Source organism: Chelonoidis abingdonii, chromosome 18 (genome assembly GCF_003597395.2).
Source record: "Chelonoidis abingdonii isolate Lonesome George chromosome 18, CheloAbing_2.0, whole genome shotgun sequence".
NCBI classification, from domain to species: domain Eukaryota; kingdom Metazoa; phylum Chordata; order Testudines; family Testudinidae; genus Chelonoidis; species Chelonoidis abingdonii.
This window is the reverse complement of record NC_133786.1, coordinates 16,226,026-16,248,621: the sequence shown is the minus strand read 5'-3', so window position 1 is coordinate 16,248,621 and position 22,596 is coordinate 16,226,026. Positions and strand designations below refer to the sequence as shown.

At 49.9% G+C, this 22,596-nt stretch overlaps 1 protein-coding gene across 1 annotated transcript; it reads left to right on the top strand.

The window, feature by feature from the left end:
- Positions 1 to 11,462: 11,462 nt before the first annotated feature.
- On the top strand, positions 11,463 to 19,477 carry LOC116834155 (G protein-activated inward rectifier potassium channel 4-like). Its single transcript, XM_032796068.2, has 3 exons — positions 11,463 to 11,721; positions 13,249 to 14,503; positions 18,942 to 19,477. Exons 1-3 carry the CDS (start codon positions 11,506 to 11,508, stop codon positions 19,307 to 19,309), a joined length of 1,839 nt encoding a protein of 612 aa, XP_032651959.1. The 5' UTR covers positions 11,463 to 11,505; the 3' UTR covers positions 19,310 to 19,477.
- The last annotated feature ends 3,119 nt before the right edge of the window (positions 19,478 to 22,596 follow it).

Genomic DNA, 22,596 nt, shown 5'->3' with positions numbered 1-22,596 from the left:
CTGCAGCTTGAGGTCTTCAAACCACAATTTTGAGGATTTCAATAACTCAGTCATGGGTTAGGGGTTGTTATAAAAGTGGATGGGTAGGGTTCTGTGGCCTGCCTTGTGCAGGAGGTCAGACTAGATGATCATATTGGTCCCTTCTGACCTATGAGTCTATGAGATCATTTAAGCTGAATGGGAACCGGCTCCCAATCAGAAAAATGTATCTGTTTGGTTTGCATTACTCCATTATTGAGCCAGGCCCATTGATCCCACCACGTCCACCCTCCCCTACCTAGCAACGACTCCAGCCTGACGAATGACTGGTTAGCAATGGTCGCTACATAATGCTTCCAAGGAAGGCAAAACATCCGTCACCCTGGTGGCCAACTTCTTCCTGCCTGCAGCTGGTGAACGGCTTCTGGCTTGATGCTGTATCTAAGGAGATGGTGGAATTCCACCATCTATGGTGGAACCCTTCCCCACTCTTCCTCCAGAGGCTGCAGAATCTGCCCTGCCACCGGAAACACTTGTCTGTGTCCTATTCATATGGTCCCAAAGAGCCAGCTTTTTGCCTTTGAAATACCTCTGGTAGCAGCAAATGTAGGTCAATCTAGAAGGAGAGACCACAGTGTTGTGGAGCCCCAACCTTCCCTTCTTTCTCAGTGGGATCCCAGAAGGTTCTGTGAATTGCAACCACATCTTTGGACTTAAACCCTAATGGCACGCCACATCCTCAGGAAATGCTTTGCAAGCATTGATCCTCATGACAACCTAGTGACGGTCCATGTTGTTATCCCCATTTAAGGGACAGAGCAACTGAGACACAGATTGGTGCAAATCTATCCCGGGAGTTGGTGGCAAGGATGGGATCAGAATGGCGGAACTCCTGGACAATGGACATGTTTAAAATACCCTGTTGTTTAAAAAATAAATGATGGACTAAGTCATAGGGAAGGGCTTAAGTTTCTGTTTGCACTCAGTCCCCATCTGTCCCTCCGTGCACAGACATACAAAGGGAACACAATGTCCAGCTTTTAGAATTCTGTCTTGATTGGAGGATTAGTGCTTCTAATCTCCCACTCATCTGCTTCTTTTGTTATTGAGAAAGATATTAAGGGCCTGGGCTGGTAAATTACTGTGTCTCCCTCATTGTGGTGGTGGTGTTGGGGAGACTGTGGTCTTCCAACTCCACTTGAAGGATTTAGTCCCAGATCCTGTACAGTTTGGATTTACAAGTTGTGTCAGTGTTGCATGTCTGGTTCCCCCTTCAGTACCTTTGTTTTCAGGTGTAGATGGTGGGAAGTCATCTCAGCATTGAAAATCCACTTGTGACTGGAAGTTAGCCAGTGGAACTGAAGCTCCAGGACTGGCTCCCATGTTGCGTTTGGCACACTGAAGCCATTGGGCTGCTTTTTAGGATCTGCCTCTGTGAGATGTTGGAGGCTCTGTGCAGGTTGAAGAGCACGCAGCATCTTGCAGGCTCAGGCCTTTGTGCTGCAGAAATTCTGAAGGGAGAACACGGCTAGCTTAGCTGCCGCTTTTGCATTGGATTTTCAATGGCTCAGCAACCACCACTTGGGCCAGATTCTCTAAGGCGCTCAGTCCCCAGCAGCGCCCAGCATCTGAAAACTTCAGCACTTAGCACACTGAGCTCCTTAGACAATCTGGCCACTTATGTAAGAGCCTAAATGGGTGCTGAGCTCTTTTTGAAAGTCTGGCTCCAAGCGCTCTTGTCCTTCAGCTGGTACCAGTGCCTGCTATTTGGTAACTCTGTCAGGTGAGTTTGGCATTGGTACAAGCAGCTTGAAGGGGCCATGCCAACGGGGCAGTGGGGACTGATGCACCCTACCCAATCAAAATCATTGCCCTTATGCTCCAGATCCCTGTGCTGGAGCCGTGGGAACCTCCACAGTAACAAACACTTGGGCTGACAACTGAACCTCTCCGGCAAATGTGGGCATCAGGATGTGTTTGTTGAGTCTGAACCGTTGCTAGCTTCATTCTTTTGGGTCAATAAGCTGTGTTTCCTAACCTCCTTGGGAGGGTTTCGTTCTTCTGTCTCTCTCTGTTTGTTCTCAGTTGTCAGTGCTGCTGCTTTCCTGCTCCCACCAGATTCTGCTGTTGAATATGGGAGGAAAACGTGGAGCTGTGACTTGGCTCTTGGCCAGCGTGCTGCACTGTGTGCTGAGAAGCAGTTCCTGCTTTCTGGCGCTGGAAGCAGTGAGGTGAGGAGATGGCTATGGGGCATGTACTTGTCATTCTGCCTGGCTTGTGAGGTGTGACCGGAATCCATAAACTGCAGCAACTTCTGGCGGTGCATAGTCATCCAGCCTGAACACTAGCTGGTGCTGAATCCCCTCTGCTCCCATGGGAGTCCAAAGCCAAACTACCACTGGTGTCAGTGGCAGCCAGATCAGGCCGTCTTAGGGGAATGCAGCTCCTCCACCCACCGCAATCAGCAATGCGGGAATCCTCTCCTCTGGCCACTGGGGGAAATGGCTCTGGCAAGGGGGTTTCAAAGAAGCCTCAAGGAGTTAGGCACTCACCCCCTGGTAAATTTCAGCTGGATTTGGGAGGCAAACTCCCTTCAGCCCCTTAAGAAAGCTCAACCTTTGTCACTGTCAGGGTTCAACTTGTGGGCAACACAAGACCAGGCACAGCTGGGATTGGAGAGCGAGTACAGGTCTTTGCAGAGATTCCTCTCCTGCTCATGGGTACACAGGTGGGGTCAAGAACAGTGCCACATATCTGGGGGGAGTAAAATCCCTGCAGGACTTCTCAGAGTCAGGCCGGAGTGATGCTGCCCAGCTGGGATGTCATTAAGTACAGCTGAGCTCAGTGAAGATCAGAACCACCTAAAAGATTGGGGGAAGGGGTGGAGGAGCTGCTGCCTAGAAGCTTGTGCACTGTGTTTGCTATTGAAGCATTTATACCCCATGCAGGGAGTGTGACCAGAGGCAGTGCTGGGGGATAGTTTATTGGTGTTCTTTTGACTGTAGAAACAAAACTTGAAACCCCAGAAAGGGGGCTGCTTAACTGGGGTCTCCTGGGATCTTTCCCTCTGGCTGCGCAGGCTATGGCTCTTCCTCAACTTCAACCTCTACTAATGGCAAAATGCTCCAATCTTGTCCCTTTGGAGTGTCTCGGGGAGCAGGTGCTGCTGCCAGCTCCTGCAGCCCGTCTTTCCCAAGGGCTCTGGGCACGGCCAGGATCCTCAGAGGCACCATGAGGGCTATTCACAAAGTCTCTTGTATTCCTTGCATGACAGATCAAAGGCACCAGAACAATGAAGTTCCCGAGCAAATCCTCCATACCGATGCATTTGGTGATGTCTTCTACTCCACTTGCGATCACAAGAACATGGACAGAGAGATCGGCTTCAGGTGCATCTCCCCCCGGCCACAGGGAGAGGTAAAGGGGACTGGCCCAGTGCACGTACCCCAGTGACGTGTAAGGTGCCATTAAACATGCATGGAGCATGAAAAGCCTGTTTCTCTTCATGCTGCCCGTCACTTCATTTGCAGCATTGACATTTTGGCTCCTTGGCCCCTCTTTGTCTCGCTCACCCGCCCACACCTGCAGAGATGGGCTGGCTCAGCCTCTTGGGGTTGTGCTTTTGCTGAAAGAAGAAGAGAAGCAGGCTTCTCATACTCCATGAGTGTTCCACGGCACCTCACTTGTCACTGAGGTGCACCCACTCCACAGTGCATATAACCCCTCCAGCATTCTGAGCTCAGGGGCAGCCCTGGGACCCAAGGAGAAGAGGGGAATTGTTGGCCAGGGTGAAGAAACCAACCCAACAATCTCCCTCCTCCAAAAGGCACCTTCAGCGTTCACCTGGCACGGCTAAAAGGGACCTGGCCTGGTGTTTCCACAGGGGTGGCACTCCATACTCATGGCCTTCTTTAGCTCCTTGCTGCACTGTCAGCGTTGGGTCTGTGCCCAGTTTCTTGTGTGTGACTTGAGATCTCACTAATCCCGAGGGGAGGAAATTCTGCATTGTCTTCTGGCACAGGGCCATGGGCCTGGGCTTGGCAGCTGTTTGGTTAGAGCAAATGCCCTAAGGCCCAGAGTGTGCATGGGGGGAGCACCGCAGGGGGAGCAGTTCCTCCTGATCTGTGCAAGAGGCTCCCGCTGCTCTTTGTCAGGGCTTGTCGAAGGGGAAGCAACCCCCAAGTTGTCACCGGGCTACATTTGAGAGCAACCTGGGAGTCACTCTCTGCCACTGACATCACAGCGTGGGTCGCTCCAGCGCTGCTGGAAGGGGACAGACCAGGAGACTGAATCCCTCGGCACCATGGGACAGTTCCAGCACAGGCAACTGCAGTGCAAGCTCCCACCCCACTCTTCCTTCCCCCTGCCCCTTGCTAATATGACCTATCCTTAATCCGAAGGCACCCTTCTGGTGCGAGATCAGTCTCCCTGGCCCCTTCTGTCCTCAGGGATCCCAGCCATGCCTCGGTGTTTGGGATGCGGGCATGTGCTCTTTGGAACTGGATTTCACATCACGCAGGCTGCTGAGAGCGAGCAGACGGCGGTGGAAAATTCCAGTCGCTACTGACCTGGGACGAATTTGACATACTGAACATTGAATCCAGCCAATACATCCTAGGCCCAATCCCTTGAGGCAGAACATTCGGGATTGTCACTTACTCAGAAACACGTTACCCAGGACTGTGTTGTTTATTTCCTCCTTCATCCCCATGATCCCAAAGTGCATGCAGGTCTCTGTACTGTTGTTTGGGAGGGTAGGTTTAAACATACCAGCAAGGTATTAATTGGGGCGGGGGATTGTATTGTTTTCCAAACTGACCTGTAAATTAAGAATGAATTTGATGTCTTCAAACATTGTTTACCTGAACTCTGCCTGCAAGTTACTAAGAGAGATTACACTGTACTGTATTAATAACCCTCGAGCTGTTCAAGTCACTGGCTAAGCACTTATTTATAACCGGGATGCTACCTGTGCTATTTTTAACCTTCTCTCTGTAGGGAACTAGGTTTAAATGTAGCATGTGGCCGCTTTTAACAGCCCCGGTAGCTTACGCTGCGCTGAGGAGGTATTGATAGGCTGCAAGCTGTTGGTTACCAGTAACAGACAACACAACACGGTGGTGTTAAATCTGAATCATTAGCAGAGTTGCTGGACAGGCCTATGCTATGTAATCACATGGCTGAATGAAACAGTCACAAAATGACAGTTCTTTGTTTATGAACCTGATGAGAGCTGGCATTGTGGGGAGAATCGAGGGGTTGTGTTTCCTAGCAACAGCTGACCCCTCCCACCCAAAGACAGAGGGGGAATAATCCTTGATGGGGGGCATCATGAATGTTAGAGCAGGGAAAAATCCCCCTTGCAGAACTTCTTCTTAGAGCTGGGAGTGCCTTCTAGTCCTTGGCCAGTAGGCCAGGGCCCTGCCCTAGCTATGCCTTTGGTTAGACCACATACTGGCACAGCCATTGCCCCGCAATCCCTCTCTGACTGCGGCTTGTTACATTCACTTGCTGCGTCTTGTTTTTAACTGAACTGAGAGCGCTTTGGGGCAGGGACCATGTCCTCCTCTGGGTGGTGGAGGTGCCCATCCTGGCTTCTGGGTGCTAGACAGTACATAGTGCTCCCTCAGGGAACGCAAGAGCAGTGTTGGGGAATCCCAGAGCAGGAAGTGGCTGAGCCTATCACCCCTTCTCAGGGGTGGGTGACTGAGGCCACATGCCATGCTGTGACACTGTTTGATCCCCTATTAGAAACTGAAGAATGGTCCTTTCCCCTTTCTAGCACCGTTCAGCGTCACAGGTAGGCGTGCGCGGAGCTCTGCAGTCCTGCTGGGAGGTAGGTGTTATCCCACAGTTCACAGATGGGGAAATGCGGGGTAGACTCTTTCCAAGGGTTTGTGCATCACCTAGCACGGTGGGGTCCTGGTCCAGGAATGGGGCTAGTAGGTGCTACCACAGGACACGCAATAAATAACTGTTAATGTCTCAGAATTAGAACGGAGGAGACCTGTCTCCCACTGCGTTAGCCAGAACTGTCTGCCGATTATCTGTCAGTGTGTTGCTGGAAGAGCAGGGCTCGGGTCCTTGGCCAGGGGGTTAGCGAATGTTTTGCTCAAAGCTGGGGGGAAGGGAAGTCCCCTTCTGTGTGTTGCACATGCTGGAACAGAAGCCCTGGGAGATTAACCCTGCAGGCTCCAGCGACTCCTGGGCAGTATGTCTCCTCCTTGCCCAAACCTTCCTGATTAAATCATCTTGAGGTAATTCTGCGTGTCATTGAGACAGATTAACGGGTGACCTTCTTCTCCCAGAACGGGATTGGAAGCTGACGCCGAGCTCCCTTACCCTGCACGCTGCGAGAGGATTTGCATCCAGAACTGATGGGAAGATGCATGGAGGCGGATGGGATTCCAAACCCTAGGCTGGCCCCAGCCCAGTGACGAGGCTCTGGATTGCGTCGGGAAGGTCGGTGGGAGAGTTGGCTGGAAGGAGAGGGGTTGCACACCTTGGGCTCACCTGTTCCTGCCCTGGCAGGGCACTCAGTTGGAAAGATGAGGTAGGTGCATTGCTTCCTAGGAAGTCTGCAGGCTGTGGGCTCTGAGCTGCTATTGCACGGTTACCATAGGGGTCCTCTTGGCTAACACCAATCTGAAGGGATTTGTCCCAATGAGAAGGTGTCAGAACAAATGACTGAGCCGACCTCTGTTAGGAAAACTTGCGCAGATCTGTAACATGAGTTTGTTCTGCAATGGGAGTCTGGGGAAGGGAGCTGCACAAAGCATTTGGGATGCTAACTGTTGGCCAGAGGAAGATAATGCATGGAAGTGGGGTCCGCTAGGCAAGACAGAGTGGTTTGCATGACCCTGTGCAGCAGGGATGTTGTTAAGCCGACGGCATCACCGTGGGAGACACTTACACAGAAGGCTTGTCAGATGCCAGTCTCTCCAGTGTCAGTCAGTCTGGCCTCTCTGCATTGCCGGAGGGAACGTGGATTGTCTCTAATTGATGGGCAGCTAGACTAACCTGCAGCTGGCTGCTGCCTGGAGGGAGATCAGAGGGAGGGTCATTTATCTGAACCCCACCCCTGCAATCTGGGGCCCAAACTGCCCTAACTCAAAACCACATTGAGGAACAAAACCAAAAATTCCCCCATCCAGCCATTTCCACCTGCAGCACTGAGTCCCTTGACTGTCTGAGTGACCAGTGAGTGCCTGGCTTCCGTGGGGTGCAGTGCAGTGCAGCGCTTTGAAGTTTCAAGTGTAGTCATACCTCTACTGTCTAACTAGACTAATGGAGGCAGGGGAAACAGAGGCACAGAGAGGTGAAGTGATAGGTCCAAGATCACACAGTCAGTCAGTGGCAGGATTAGAGGTGAGGTCTCCTGCCTCCCAGTCCAGTGCTCTGTCCACTAGGCCATGCTGCTTTCTCTGACAGCCCTAGAGGCGAATTTTCTACAAGAAAATTACCTCCCTGGCAGTGCAGGCTGTTGCCACTCTGACCCCTAGAGCGCGACCTTTCCAAGCAGGAGAGGCACATTTCCAAGTGTGTGTGCGCCACACTTGCACATGTCTGTTCTCCACTGGCCACTGCGGCCTGGAAGAGGAGAATAGTTAAGGCTGATAATTATTTCTGAGGTAAACTACCCATCCCAAAGCCTGAGAGACTTCCTCTGACTCATGTTCAGAGATGGGCAAACAGTGAGAGAGAGAGGACGCGGGGCATTTGTTGGCCATGTCTTTCACATCAGGACCTTGCTTATTAAGCCATGCCTTTTGCTGTTTTACCTGTACCCGGCCCTGTCTAGCATGGTTTGCGTGTCAGTGCCCATCACTGCAGGATGGGAGTGCTCTGCTTTGATGCCTACAAACATCAGGTGAATTAGTTTATTGACTAGAATCAAAGCAGGGCAAACCCTGGACCAAACTACCCACTGCCAGACTCTGCCCACTCTCCGCCTCCCACAGACCTGAGAGCAGCTCCTGGGGAAGGCCGGCTTGCCTTGGCGGGACGCAGTAAGCACCCAGGGAGGCAGTCACCTCCTGCTTTGATAGCTTGTGCAATGCTGTTACGTCACATAATTGGCTTAGCCATCTAGTATTGCACTGAAATTTCCCAGCCTCTCTCCCCAAACTCTGTGCCCCAGCCCGGCCTTAAATCCGTTATCTTAACACACTTTGCTGGCGAGGGGCAGATCCCCAACACAAGGTAGAGAGCCAGACCCAAGTCCCCAGAGCCACCTGGGGGCCAGACTGTCATGTCTGTTCTTCGGTGCCTTTGAACTGAGGCTTCCCTGGCAGTGCTGCTGATAGGATGGAGCCCTGAAGAGCTAACAATGGGGGATTTGCGGGTCCTGGGGAGGTGGTTGGCCCTGGCCTTTGATGAATGTTTGCCAGGCACAGCTTGGGGGTTGCCAGTAGAGTTCCACACAGCCCTACCCCTAGTCCTGCAGATCTGGAGGGGGGATGTCAGAAACCAGGAGGATTGGGAGGGACTTGAAACACCAATATGCTTGACAATTAGCAAATGTTTGGAAACACTATGTAGAGAGAGCTCTGCTGGGTCCGTGGTGGCATTCCTGTTAAGTGCTAAGTGTTTTTATTGCTAATAGCAGTAACTATCATTCTTTTATGATTTGTACTAAGGTAGCAAATAGAGGCCCTGATCATGGATGGGATCCCCACTGAATATGACGAATCACTTAGTTTTTCTGTATCTCAGTTTCCTATGGCTAAAATGGGGATAAAAGCATTTCTCTCCCTCGCAGTGGTGTGGAAAGGTTGTGAAGTGCTCAGATGCCACAGGAATTGGTGCTGTATGTGAACCATAGACAGACAGAGGAGGATGAGAACCACTCTGCTACTCTTGTTAGATAGATCTGGATGTAAAATAGTTCTACCCACTGGTTCTAACAAACGCGCTTTTGTAGATGGCAGGCTTCCAGGTGGGAGGAAATGTAAGCAAACCCTGCCGTTCTCACCCGGAACCAAGCCCCAAAGTCATTGTGAGCTGCCCGCTGTGACATTTGTCTTGCTGTCCTTGGTGCTCTTTGTATTTCTAAGTAGCAGTTTGGGCTGCGTCCAGCTTCCCTTTCTATGAAAACCTCTGTTAAAATAAACACAAACTTTTGGGAGTGATCTCAGGACAAAGCGCTGTGGCTCCATTGACGTCACTGATGCTGGCAAAGGATTTAGAGATCTATCAATGAAAGCCTTCTTTTTCTTAACCTGTGGCTTTGGGCAAATAGTGAGGCTGTCATTAGTGAATGGCCTGTCCCTTGTTTTTCCTCCACTGAAGCAATCATGCAGAATGACGAGCTCAGGGGACTGATTTGCTGGGGATTTATGTCTTGCTTTGTTAATCCACCTCCAACCCCCATGTTGTGCCCCCCCCCTTGTGTCTGGGTCTTGCTCAAGGTGCTGCTTGTGTGGCAATGAAAAGTTGGTAGTTCATCTGGGGCTTGGCTTACCCCCTCAGAGTTCAGCACAGATGCTCTGTGTTATTAATACTGGGCAGCAGCACGAGGGGTGAAGTACTGGTGAATTTCATTGAGGCCTTTTGGGGTGCTTTAGCTCTGCAGCCTTAGCACATGTGCAGAGGAAGATGAGGGGGACATGTCAGGGCTCCCCAGTCACAGAGACTGGACCCAAAGACTGGTGCTAGGGTAAGGCCCAGGGTAACATTTGCGAAAAGGAACTAAGGGACTGAGGCACATAAATCCAATTTGCAAAAGAGAGTTGGGCACCTGTGTTGACACGGCAAAAAATGACGCACAGCAACAAGTTTCAGAGCCCGGGTCAACTGACTCAGACTTGCAGGGCTTGTGTTAGGGGGCTAAACATAGCCATGTGGCTGCTGCCACTTGGGCTGGAGTTTGGGCTCTGAGTCCTCCTGCCCTTGCTGGCTTTCAGAGCCCAGGATCCAGCCCAAGTGGGAATGCCTACACTGCAATTTTTAGTGCTGGAGCCTGGGCCCAAGTCAGTTGAACTGGGCTCTCAGACGCGCCGTCACATTTTGTTCTTTTGTTTTTTGCAGTGTAGACGTCTCCTAGAAGCCTAAAACTTGGTGCGACCTCGCTACATTGCTCAGAGCTGTGAAAAATGTCACGTGCCCTGTGCGGCATAGTGAGCTTGACCAATCCCCTGGTAGACTCAGCTCGGTTGATGGAAGAATTCTTCTGTCGACCTCGCTGCTGCTTCTCAAGGGGGTGGATTCACTCCTGTGATGGAAAAACCCCTCCCGTGGCTGTCATACATATCTACACCCCGGGGATGTAGCTGCAGCTCTGCCACTGGAGCACTGGTAGGGTAGATGTACCAGGCGTCTGTCTGAAAGTCACTGGATGTAGGCTTCTAAGCTCCTGTCTCTTTTGAAAATGGGACTTGGGCTCCTCGGTCACTGAGGAGCTGCTCCCCTTGTCTATCTTGGGAGAGGGGGTTAAATCAGTGCCAGCCTCCCGTGTGGCTGTGCTGAAGCTCCATGTGAAGCATCTCCGTTAGGGTTTTGCACTGGTATAGCTACAGCAATATAGTTACATAGGGAAGTTTGCACCAAGGCTAGACAAGCCCCGAAACTGGCTATAACTGTTTCCCTTAGAGAGGAAGGGGTTAGGGCATTTGCCCGGAGACCTGGATTCCCATCCCTGTCCTGCCACAGCCTTCTTGAGTAACCTTGGGCAAGTCACTTAGCCTCTCCGTGCCTGTTTTTCAGAAAGGGGTGAAGGCTGCCTACCGTCTGAAAATCAGGCCCCTCTAAAGGGTCTCAAGGTCTCCATGCTTCTGTCTCTTGCAGTGATTATCAGGAGATATTCAGCAATCTCCAGATCATGTTGGAGGCAACAAGAGACTGTGGTCTAGCAATTGGAACAAGGGACCGGGACACAGAAGACATGGATTCGTGTCCCAGCTCTGCCACACACTCCCTGTGTGACCTTGGGCAAGTCATTTATTCTCTCTGGGCCTCACCTCCACATCTGCAAAATGGGGATAATGATCCTGCCCTCTCTTGCAGGGGGGATGCAAGGATAAACTCATTGATATCTGTGGGGCACTTAGATATTGCACTGACAAGGGCAACAGAAGCAGCTAGCTAGAGACAGACAGATCAGCTGAACTTCCCCCCAGCTCAGGAATGCTGGATTCAGACACTATGCAGCCTTTGCAAGTTCAGGGGCTTCTCTGGAATCTGTCTGTCTGAGAGCAGGCTGCCTCAGGGGACCGAGGACAGCCTTTGTTATATCCCCCCAGTGCACCCAGCTCTGGTCAGTGGGACAGGGGTGTGTCTGCAGCACTAAGCCATGCTCAGAGGTGAGCACCTGAGCTCTACCAAGCCAGGCTGGCTCCCCTCTACAGGGGTACATGTACTGCTGTCTGGAATGAGGACCCCAGCCCCATTGACAGTGAGCTGACTTTTGGTACTGAACTTGCCCACGCGCTGGTTAAAATAACCCCCCTCTTTGTGTTCTCACATGGCAGGATTCCCCACCGGAGAAGGTGCAAAACCCTGGGGTAGTGCCCCAGTCCCCAATCAGCCATGGTGCTGCCCGTCGCCAGCAGCAGCATGGAGCTGCAGCAGGACAACAGGCTCTCTGTCCGCAACAACATTGGTGGTTGCTGGCTGAAGTACGAGGAGCCAAGGAGCCGGAGGAACTCCATCCCCCCCGTGCAGACTCCCACCGCCAAGCACATGCTTGCCTACCTGTCTCGGCCCCCGATGGACACCAACAGATATGGCGCCTTCCCTCAGAAGGTGAGGCTGTTCCCATCGTTAAAGGAACGGCGAGGCTGGGCACCTCCATTTGACATGCAGCCCAGCCTGATCCAAATGACAAAGAAATCCCGCCCCACCCCATCTCCCACAACAGTCCTGCTGAGTCCTGATCACTCTTATACCCACGTAGCTAGGAAGGTAGATAATGGGACAACCCAGCCCAGCTGGGGACAAAGTTCTCCCCAGCTTCTTTAGCTGAGAGGTTCTTGACACAGCTGAGGGGTGTGTTAGCTCCAGTCATGGATGATTCCATTCTGCCTCCAACATCCAGCCCAGTGCCAAATAGATCCAGGATTCTTCTTCTGCACTTCCTGTCCTCTGCTGCTGGGCAGCTGGAAAACAGCCACCATGTTGCTCCCAAATGGGGGGCTGCATTTTAGCAATGCTAAATAGGTACATATGTTTGCAAAGCCCTTTGGCTGAAGGGCACTATACAAATAATATCGTCTGCAGCCAGGACCATGGTATTTTGACTGAAAGGTGGAGCCAATTGTTTGATTACACTTGTGGTTCCTTCTTTAAAATGTTCAAGGGACCAAAACAGCCAGATTTCTTGGCTAGAGACAAAACAGTACAGTGTGACAAGGAGACAGACATACCTTCCTTCCAGAAAGCAATTCTTACTTTGCAAAAGATGTGCTTCCAAGAGAGGTATTTCAGCTAGTAGTACCTACAGTATGATTTTTCAAGTTACACCATTCTCTATCCATCACTAAATCCAATCCACCAGGTGGCAACACTTCCTTAACTTGTACTTTTGTTCTGCACTTTTCTTATCTCTGCTTTGGATACTGCATTTGAAACCAGTTGAGTGCAGAGGTACTCCCAACCCGTGCTAGGACATACCATTCATGTGTCTTGGCCTTGACAAGCTTCCTATTTTCTAATGCCAAAACTGACTTCTGCTTTGCAAAGTGCTGTGGGATACCTGACATCATGGGTGAACAGAACTGTAGAGAGAGAATAATAGATTCAGCGAATGTAACTTCCCAACTCTTAAATCTGTCTAATGTATCTATCTATCTAAGGTATTTTGTATTAAGACCATGTGTATAATACGCATTAATGTGGTGTATGCTACCCCGAACATAGATAGATAGATAGAATCAGCTAAGAGGTATCCAAGTGTGGTACAAGTATTAAAGATGCAGCTGCAATGCAGTTTTCCCTCCTTCCTTCTTTACCTCTTGCTTCCTACTTCCCGCCCCTCTAGTCTCCTCAGTCATTAGTTGTTCCAGCGCAGATGCTGCTACTGTGCTGGGAAAGGCTTTATCACAGAAATGAGGCTTTTATTTAACTATCTCATGGGGAGGGCTAGGGACTCAGTCTGGTGTCAGTATTAATAATTGTGTGTGTTAAGGTAGCACCTAGTGGCCCAGCTGTAATTGGGGCCCCATTGTGCTGTACCATACACATGAAGAGATTAAAGTTTAAATAGACCAGACCGACAAAGGATGGGAGGGAAAACAGGTGCATTTCTCTTGATTGGTTCTTTTCCGCTTGCAGCCTGAAATGATGGTCATCCCCATGGGCCCATCAGAAGACAGGCAACAGCAAACAGACCCTGCGGCTGAAAAGAAAAATGCCCTGATGTCAAACTTTGTCCCCCACTCCTGTGGCTCAAACATCCCCAATGACAGATTAGTCCTTCAGAGGAGACTCAGTCTGGTGGAGCAGACCAGCACAGGCACGGTGGTACCCGTGAAGCACCGGCCCAGCGTCTCCATCAACACCGAAGATCTGCCCAAGTACTGCCGAGCATCGCGCAATGATCCCCTGCCTTCACTCCGGGACATCAGCACCCGGTGGTACCCACGGCATGCCCTCAGCGTGCCCAACATCCCCAGCTCAGCACGGAAGAAAACGCCCACCCGGAGCATTGTCTCCGCGACCCCCTCAGAGAAACCTCAGAACCGGCGCTGCAAGCTCATCGACAATGATCGGCAGTTCAGCTCCACCAACAAGCAGCAGCGGCAGCGCTATGTGACCAAAATGGGCAAGTGCCAGGTGAATCTGGGCCGCATCCAGGAAAAGAAAAGGTTCCTGTCAGACATTTTCACCACCATTGTGGACCTCAAGTACCGCTGGTTCCTCTTCGTCTTCATGATGTGCTACATCATCACCTGGGTGGTCTTTGGCATCATCTATTTCTTCGATGCCTGGATAAGGGATGATGTCAACCACATAGGAGACCCGGAGTGGAAGCCTTGCATCGAGAATGTGGACAATTTCATATCTGCCTTACTTTTCTCCGTGGAAAGTCAAAGGACCATTGGTTATGGCTCCCGGATTGTGACAGCCGATTGCACCGAGGGCGTCATTTTGCTGATGGCCCAGTCCATCGTTGGGTCCATGATAGATGCCCTCATGGTGGGATGCATGTTCGTCAAGATCTCCAGGCCCAAGAAGCGCGCCCAGACCTTAATATTCAGCAAGAAGTGCGTCGTCTCCCACCGGGATGAGAAACTCTGTCTGATGTTCCGCATCGGCGACCTCCGGGACAGCCACATGGTGGATGCAAAAATAAGGGCCAAACTGATCAAATCCAGACAAACCAAGGAGGGGGAGTTCATCCCCTTGGAGCAGTCGGAGCTGAACCTGGGCTATGACACAGGGGAGGACAGGCTCTTCTTGGTGGAGCCGCAGATTATCTGCCATGTCATCAATGACCACAGCCCCTTCTGGGAAATGACAGCAGAGTCACTGAAGCGGGAGCAGTTTGAGATCATTGTAATCCTGGAGGGCATCGTGGAAGCCACAGGTGGGTGCCCTGAGGAGAGTATGCAGACCCTAGGTGGGCTTGGGAAAGTGTTATCCTCCCCCAGCTCAGGGGCTACTCCATATTACTAGACCCAGGGGCGCTGTGATTGGGTTTCCTTCCTTTCCCAAACTATCAGGTAATGGCCGCCACAGGAGTCAGGGTGCAACACTGGCAGGACATTTGGTTCTAATACTCCCTCTCTCTGCGTCCTCAGGCAAGTCTCTGAGTCGCTCCTCCTCAGCTGCCTGCTCAGGACAATGAGCCTTCCCTGCCTTACAGGCTGGGTGGGGGGGTGATGTCGGTAGGGTCTGTAAGTATGTTGAAGATGGAAAGCTGGGAGGTGATAAGTATTATTAACCCGTTGCTCTGAAATGGGGCAGTGGGACACTGGTGTCTTGCTCAGAGAGACAGCGGGTGGGGCAAGGGGCTAGAGAGCCCGGCAGTGTGATCTGCTCCAACAGGAGGCGCCATATCAGACTAAATGGCCCAGTCACCTGACCGAGTTGCACAGATTAGATCCCACACTCGTTGCACTCTTCATCTGTTGTTCTGAGGTGGAGGGTGTGGGGTACCAGCCTAGATGGTCTGTCCCCCTGCTGCAGTGAGATGGGATGAGGCATGACATGAACTTGGCTTGGTTAACTCAATCCCTGCGTTCCCCTAAACCAGGGGTCGGCAACCTTTCAAGTGCTGTGCCGAGTCTTCATTCATTCACTCTAATTTAAAGTTTTGCGTGCCAGTAATACATTTTAACGTTTTTAGAAGGTCTCTTTCTATAAGTCTATAATATAGAACTAAACTATTGTTGTATGTAAAGTAAATAAGGTTTTTAAAATGTTTAAGAAGCTTCATTTAAAATTAAATAAAATGCAGAGCGGCCAGGACCTGGGCAGTGTGAGTGCCACCGAAAATCAGCTCGCGTGCTGCCTTCGGCATCCCTGCCATAGGTTGCCTACCCCTGCCCTAAACAGTTATTAACACACTGAGCGGACTCATCAATTTTGTTTGTTTGAAAGACATACAAAACCAACCACCCAGCAGCCAACGGCTTCTCCCACCCACACAGGGCGGGTGGGTGCACTGGGATCCCCCACGTTACGCTGAGCCTTGGCACCATCCCGGAGGAGTGGGAAAAGCGTAGTTGGGATACGGCCTGTCCTGAAGAGAGATGGTGCAGGTGGTACTGCAGGAAATGCCCATTTGCCTTCTAGGTGGAGCTGGGCAAAAACCAGATACTTTGGTTTACTGACAGTTTTGAAAAGCTAAAACAAATCATTTCAAGTCAGACCAAAAATTAACCTTTAACAAATTTTCAATGATTGAAAAAGTTTGTTTTTTTTTTAATCATTTTGGGTCAAACATTTGACCCACCAGTAAATGTCTGTTTGATTTTGAGCATTTTTAAATGTTTTAATTTTTTTAAACAAAAATAAATTCAAAGCAACTTTTTGTTTTGAAATTTCCTTTTAACTGAAAAACGGAAATGTTTCATTTTGAAAACGTCAAAACCAAACTTTTTGATTTTTTTTCCCTGAATGTCTTTTTGGAGGGTTATTTTCAGAATGAACAATTTAGCCAAACGGACACGAATCCACAAAACATTTGTTTCACCAAATCAACCTGTTTTTTACACTGAAAAAATATTTTGGGCAAAAAATTTCATGCAGCCCTAAATCCTACACAGTGTTAGCAAGAAAATTGCCTCTGTGCTACCACCTGTACAGCTGCAGCCATTTTCAGCAGCCTGTCAGGTAAACCTGCTCTGAGCCCCACTTAATACAGTAAGTAAGTGGCTCCCAGCTGGCTGCTGGTGCAACATCTCTCAGCCCTGACTGGGAGGGAAGCACTGTTAGGGGTGAGAAGGGAGTTCACAATCCATGGCCCAGTCAACCCGTGGCATCTTTTCAGGATGCTACACTGGCTGACAAAGAATGAGCCAGAACATGATCGTCAGCCAGATGGCTCAGGGCACCAGGATTGAACCTTTCCCCTGGAGGTCACTGGCATGCATTGGGCACAGCTGAGTGAGCAAAGGTCATTGCCATCGAATGGTTGCTGGGAGGCCATGAGGTGACCAAGGGGTGGCGCAGTCCATTTATCAGTGGAGAGAGAGCTACGTTTCAGAAACCATCATTGCAGCTGGTACTAATTAACCTCCTTGCTGGCAGTCTCAGCAAAAATGCTGTGGACTGAATGGGCCATGGAGACTAACCTCCCTTCTCTCTGTTTAACGAGAGGTCCCTTGAACTCGGGACTGTAGCCCCATGTTGAGTTGACATGGAGGAAGCCTGCTGTGGATTCCCAAAGAACCCAGAGGGGTCAGTCTGGCCCTTTTCACTAGCATGACATTCACTTAAAAATGGTAGGAAGCTACTGGAGGGAGAAAATATCCCCAAACACTTAACGTGTGTCAAAGAGACTAGTATGATTCAATGAAGACCACCAACTTCCCCACTTATGTTTCTTCACTGGAAAGAACTGTTAAAGTTGTTGCCAACTCTCACGATTTTTGCGGGGAGGGGTGGGAAGACAATTCTTAAAACCCCAGACTGGAATCATGAGATGACATGAGAATCTCAGCTTCTGTTTGTGTAAAAACCCATTTTTTAGCCCTCACGGTTGTGGAGAAAAGCTTGACACTGTGCACCCTAGAGATGCCCATCCCCATCTCCAAATGGCTGCTTAACCTTGGACAAGCAACTTAACATTTCTTTGTTTCATTTTTTCATCTATAAAAATAGTCCTTGGGAGTATTGGGATAATTAAAGGATTTACAGCACTTGAAACCTGTCAACTTCTTTGTAAGTGATAAGTAATAGCAAAACTGAATTATTTATAGCTGTTGAGCAGAGCATGCAACTGATACCAGAAGACAACTTGAACAATCCAGAAATTGGTTATTTTAAAGCCCATCTCGTGTTCTTTTTTCTTTTCCGGGGGCGGGGGGAGCGAGGGGAGAAGAAGGGGCTGACTTGTAATTTTTTTAATGCTTGGGATTGGTGACATCAGAACTGTGTTAATTACAGGTGTGTGGATGGATGATTTGATGCGATAGTGCCCAGCTGCTTGATATGAAATTTTCATTTTGATGGTTTAAGCTTCATTCCCCCCCCATCCCTTTTAAAAACCCTTGCTTTTTGTTGTTGTTTATCAGTTCTCCACCTCTTCCCACTCTCTCTCACACATATACATATGCACGCACTTCTCATGGAGCACACACGCTTTCTCAGTCTCACTCTGCCACCCTGCTCCCTCGCTGTACTATCCTTCATCGCTCCCAGCTGATTTGGGCTCCCTCTGCTGGTCTTTACTTCTTGGGCTTTCCTAGAGCCAGAAAAATGATTTAAAAACAGGAGCTGCCAGTTCCCATCCAGTGTTCAAACTTGATGGGGATGGGGCGGTAGAGGGACCTGGGTGTGTCCTCCCCCAGAGGGAAAGTTTGGGGAAACCTGCTGCCTTATAAAGCAGTCTGGCCCATTCCACAGGCAAAAATATTGGTGCTTCACAAGTATTGTTTTGAGGCCCAGGGATGAATCTTCTCTAGTAGGGACAATAGAACCATTTGCAGAACTAGTTCCTTGCTACCTCTATCAGGGGCAAGGAAATCACCCCTTGCAATCTGGTGACACAGTATTGATCAGGCATTCCCAAAAGCCCCTCCCCCCGTGTGTAACTGATCTAGTCCAGACCAGGGACCAGTGCACGATTGTTCCCTACCGTCTGTCCTCCAGATAGAGTTCTTTCTAGCCTAGTTTCATGGTGAAACATTGGGGAGACAAACATGTATATGGAAAACTAAATAGCTACTGTCAGTCTATGTGAGTCAGACAGCAATCCTAGACAGGTCAAACTTTGGGCTGGGAAGAGAGCGCTGCTGGCCTAGAATTACAGACACAGCAGACAGATTCAGTTCCATCTAGTCCATAGCCCTGGGAGCCAGCACAGGTTTCTTATTGTATATTTATCAGTATATTGGCAAGTCTAGTTTAAATGTTCTGGTTTTGGTGCACAGATTAGCATTGTCTGCTCCTTTCTAACATAGGTATTTATCTGGCTCCCACAGCTGTGCTTGTCTGAACCTAAATATCCATTTCACGTGCCTCAGTAATGCGCAAATACCCATTCAGCACAGGAGATTTACCCTTCAGATGCTGACCAAGCACATGGGAACTGCCAGGTTGTTCAGACTCAGGGTTAACCTAGTCCTGTATCCTGTGTCTAACACTCACCAGTACCAGCTGGCTCAGAGGAAGGTGCAGGAAACCCTGCAGCTATGGGATGACCTGCCCCCAGGCAAAGTTACCTCCTGACCCCATTAGTCAGCAGTTGTCTTCTGCCCATGAAGCATGAGGGATTATACATCCATTCTGTATCCCTTTGTGCAATACAACCTGCCCAATTAATAGTCCTGACTCCATGTTCCTTTTTCTCACTGTAGGAATGACATGTCAAGCCCGGACCTCTTACATAGAGGACGAGATCCTTTGGGGATATCGGTTTGAGCCCTGCATGACCCTGGAGAAAGGAGCCTTTCGAGTAGACTACAGCAGGTTTGAGAAGACATTTGAGGTGCAGACTCCAGCAGCCAGCGCAAAGGAAACGTACGAACTGAAGGAGATGGAACGTCAGGACCAGTCCACCCTGAGCTTGTACTGGGACCATCTGGTGCATCCCTGCTTCTCAGCCGAGCTGAATGATGTCCTGCAGGATGAGGGTCCCACTGAGGAACCCCTGGCCAGGCTGGGCATCCCCAACATCACGGAGGAGGAAACGAGTGCTGAGTTCCAGAACCAGATCGATGTCTGAGCTCCTCCCCAACACAGAGTGACAGGAGACACCCCAGTGCAGTCACTTGTCTGCCCCAAGGACGAGTGCTGCTGCTTTGCATCCGGACATGTCCCTGGTGCAAGTGGAGGGAGAGGCAAGGGGAAAGGTGCACTGCTGCTCTCCGGCCAACCTGAACATGCATTGACGTCCTCATCAGGGAGCTCTGTGGTGGAGCCATTGTGCTTTTTGTCTCTGCAATATGGGCAGTTGTAGCTCCCTACTCCAGGCTGGGGTAAGGGACCAGGGAGATGTGGGACAAGGGCTTGTCCCACACAGCCAGGAGACTCATCAGCCATTGACTATTATGTGGAGGAAATGTCACTTTCCCTGTGAGTATAAGGTGATGCCCAGGGGTAGGTCATAAGCCACAGGGATCCAACTGGAGACCTCTAGATCTTACAGGCTGTTCTAAATGACCAGCTCTGCTAGCTCAAGGGCTGTAGCAGCGAGTGACAGAGAGCCCCACTGTGTAGGTGTGGGTCACATGACACAAGAACTAACAATCTCACCTTCAGTCACCCCAGGGACCGCCGCTTGGAGGGGGGCAGGGAGCCCCTCTCCATAGTCTCTGGTTCCCATTATGTCCTCATCCGGCACTTTAGGGTTTGTGCAGCCCTTTTGGTATCACACCTTTTCCTGCCCCCATGCCACGTCCTTCATGGACTGTAGGTACCCGGAGCTGGTGCTGCCCCCAGACGCAGCTCGGGCCCTCACGTGGAAGTGTCTCCTACTGACAGTGCCATATGGATAACTCTCTCTGTACAGTGTGTCCCTTCCCTGCGTCCTCTGACCGCTGTCCCTAACCTCTCAACACATCCAGCGTCTCCAGGTCAAGCTGCAGATAAGGGAAATTATTTTTGCAAAGTCTTTTGTAATAAGGTCATCAAAAAAATAAAATTCAGCAGGTGATTAAAATCTCTGAACCCCATAGAGAGCAGCATTTTGTGGGTGTGTATTGGCACTGTGCATGTAAGTGTTTGCATATGCGGGGGGTTCCTGCTCAGTCTACAGGGCCACTGTCTGGTGCAGGGAGCTGAGAACGGGAACGGGAGCCTTTTACCAGTTGGATATTGTTTCAGATCTGAGCCCAGGTCCTTCAAAGTATTAGGCACCTAACTCCTACTGAAATTAACAGGAGTTAGGTGTATAAATAGCTTGGAGGATCTGGCCCTTGATCCCTCACTCCCATGTTTAGGGGTGAGCAGGCTGGGGCAGGGACAGGGACGGGGCATGCCTACAGGGCTTTGTGGGGGAGAGGAGAAGCGCTTCTGTAGCTGCTGTGCATGGTGCAGCATTCTAGGAATAAGCAGAACCTGTTAGGCTCCAGCATAGCGCATTTGCTTGTTACCAACTCTCTGCACAACACCAAGATCCACTGGAAGCATCTTCTAGCATTTCCCTCCATCTTTTAACAGCAACAGGATTTCCCTCCTCCAGTGGATGAAAAAGGAGCAAATTTATCAGTATTGCCCCTTTCATCTGCTACCAGCCTCTGCAGATCCTTGATCTTATATCATCTTGTTTAACAACAATCTGGCTGTTTAGGCCAAATGTATAAAGCCAACAGTGAAGGCCATCAGATGCCCAACTTTGTCTGCAAGAACCTCACTATTTCTTTGCAGCTAGGCCTGTAGGCTGTTCTTCAGCTGGGGGTGATCATGGTGATAGAATACAGGGATGGGAAATGATCTTCTACCAGTTATTTAATGAAAGTTCAGGGGAGACAATGAAGATACCTGCTGATACAATCTTACATGACCAAAGCAAGTGAGAAAGATGGCTGACTGCAGCATTAAGATTGGTGCCTTACCCATCCAAGCTGTGTGGGAAGGCAAAGCAGCTGGGCTTTCCCACTACTGCTTGTACTGTCTGAGATACTTGGCATCTCTGCACACTCAGTCTGGTAAATGCAGCAGGGTCAGGGGCAGCTGTCCAGATTAACCCTATACCTCTCCTGCATCCATTGCAAAAGCAGAAATGCAGAGGAGGGAAACTGACAGCTGTTCTCATGAGAGTTTCCTGCAGTTGCATAACAGAGCATGGAAAATGGGTTAATCTGTTTCCTTTGCTGCTATTTCATAAAATGAGAGATTGCCAAGGGTATTAGCTCAGTCATATGTTCCTTGTTGTGATTATCTCAAATATTATGCAATCAGCCAAAGAGAAGCCCATTTACCACTCACCCATCCCAGGTTTCCTTTGAGCTGTTTTCAGTATTTAATTGTACTGAAGTCTGCAGGAAAAGAATTGACAGTCTGTGATACAGCTACAATCTGGGCAGAGTCTAGGCAGTGGTCAGCTGTGTCTCTTTAGCTAATCCCCCATTCAGCTCCCACTCCCCCTGAAAAATGCACTCCCACCAGCTGCATATTATTGCTTTACTGATAGAAGTGTGGGGGGAGCAGATAAAATGCAGGTTAAAGACTTGCTAGGTCTCACTACTTCTGAAAGGCAGTTTATCAGCCCTTTTGTGCATCCAGCTATAGAATCCCAGGCTTAGAAGGGCTAATTATTACTACAAGCAACACCTCCACTGTAGTTATGTAAAGAGACAAAGGAACAAGTTAACTGGGAGCAGTCATCACGTTATTTCACATTGGTTGATGGATTAGCTCCTGTTGTGTGTGTGAGCAGATGAGGACAGAAGCAGGTTAAAATACAATTTTTTCCACCACAGCTGTGTTGCTTCACCTCCCCAAGAGAAATCAGGCTGAAGAAGGGTGAATGTTAACTATATTTCTATCTTTACCACAAGGGTGCAGAGCCTATTCTCCCTTTCAGCAAGTTCTGCAGAGAGGATTAGGCTAGTGCTAGCAGTTCACATGGGCCTTGGCTCTAAGATGTCATAGTTTTGGATTACTGAGGTACAGGCCTCTTGCAGCTTGCCCTCCTGAATCCTAGATGAGCCAACTTCAGGCATCTTTCTCTGCAGCTGCGTTAATAAACAGGGGGCAGCAGCCATTTGCAGTTAGAGGCTAGCAGCATAGTTTCCTTAGACAGCAGTGGCTTTGTACAAGCAGAAAGGAGAGAGCACAGTACAGGCTTAGCCACTTACAAGAAAAATACTCAACTCTCCCTCAGAAATCCAGCAGGTGGGTACACATTCCTTTCTACAGGATGTTTGGTTCTTCTCTGAAGAGCAGACATATAGCTAAAATTATATCAGGAACACCAGAGCTGGTGGGAGGGGGAGAACAGCTAGTGGTTATCCTAGGAGGGCTCTGCAGCTGTTTCAATAGTTGCAGTAGAGCTGATTCTGACTACTA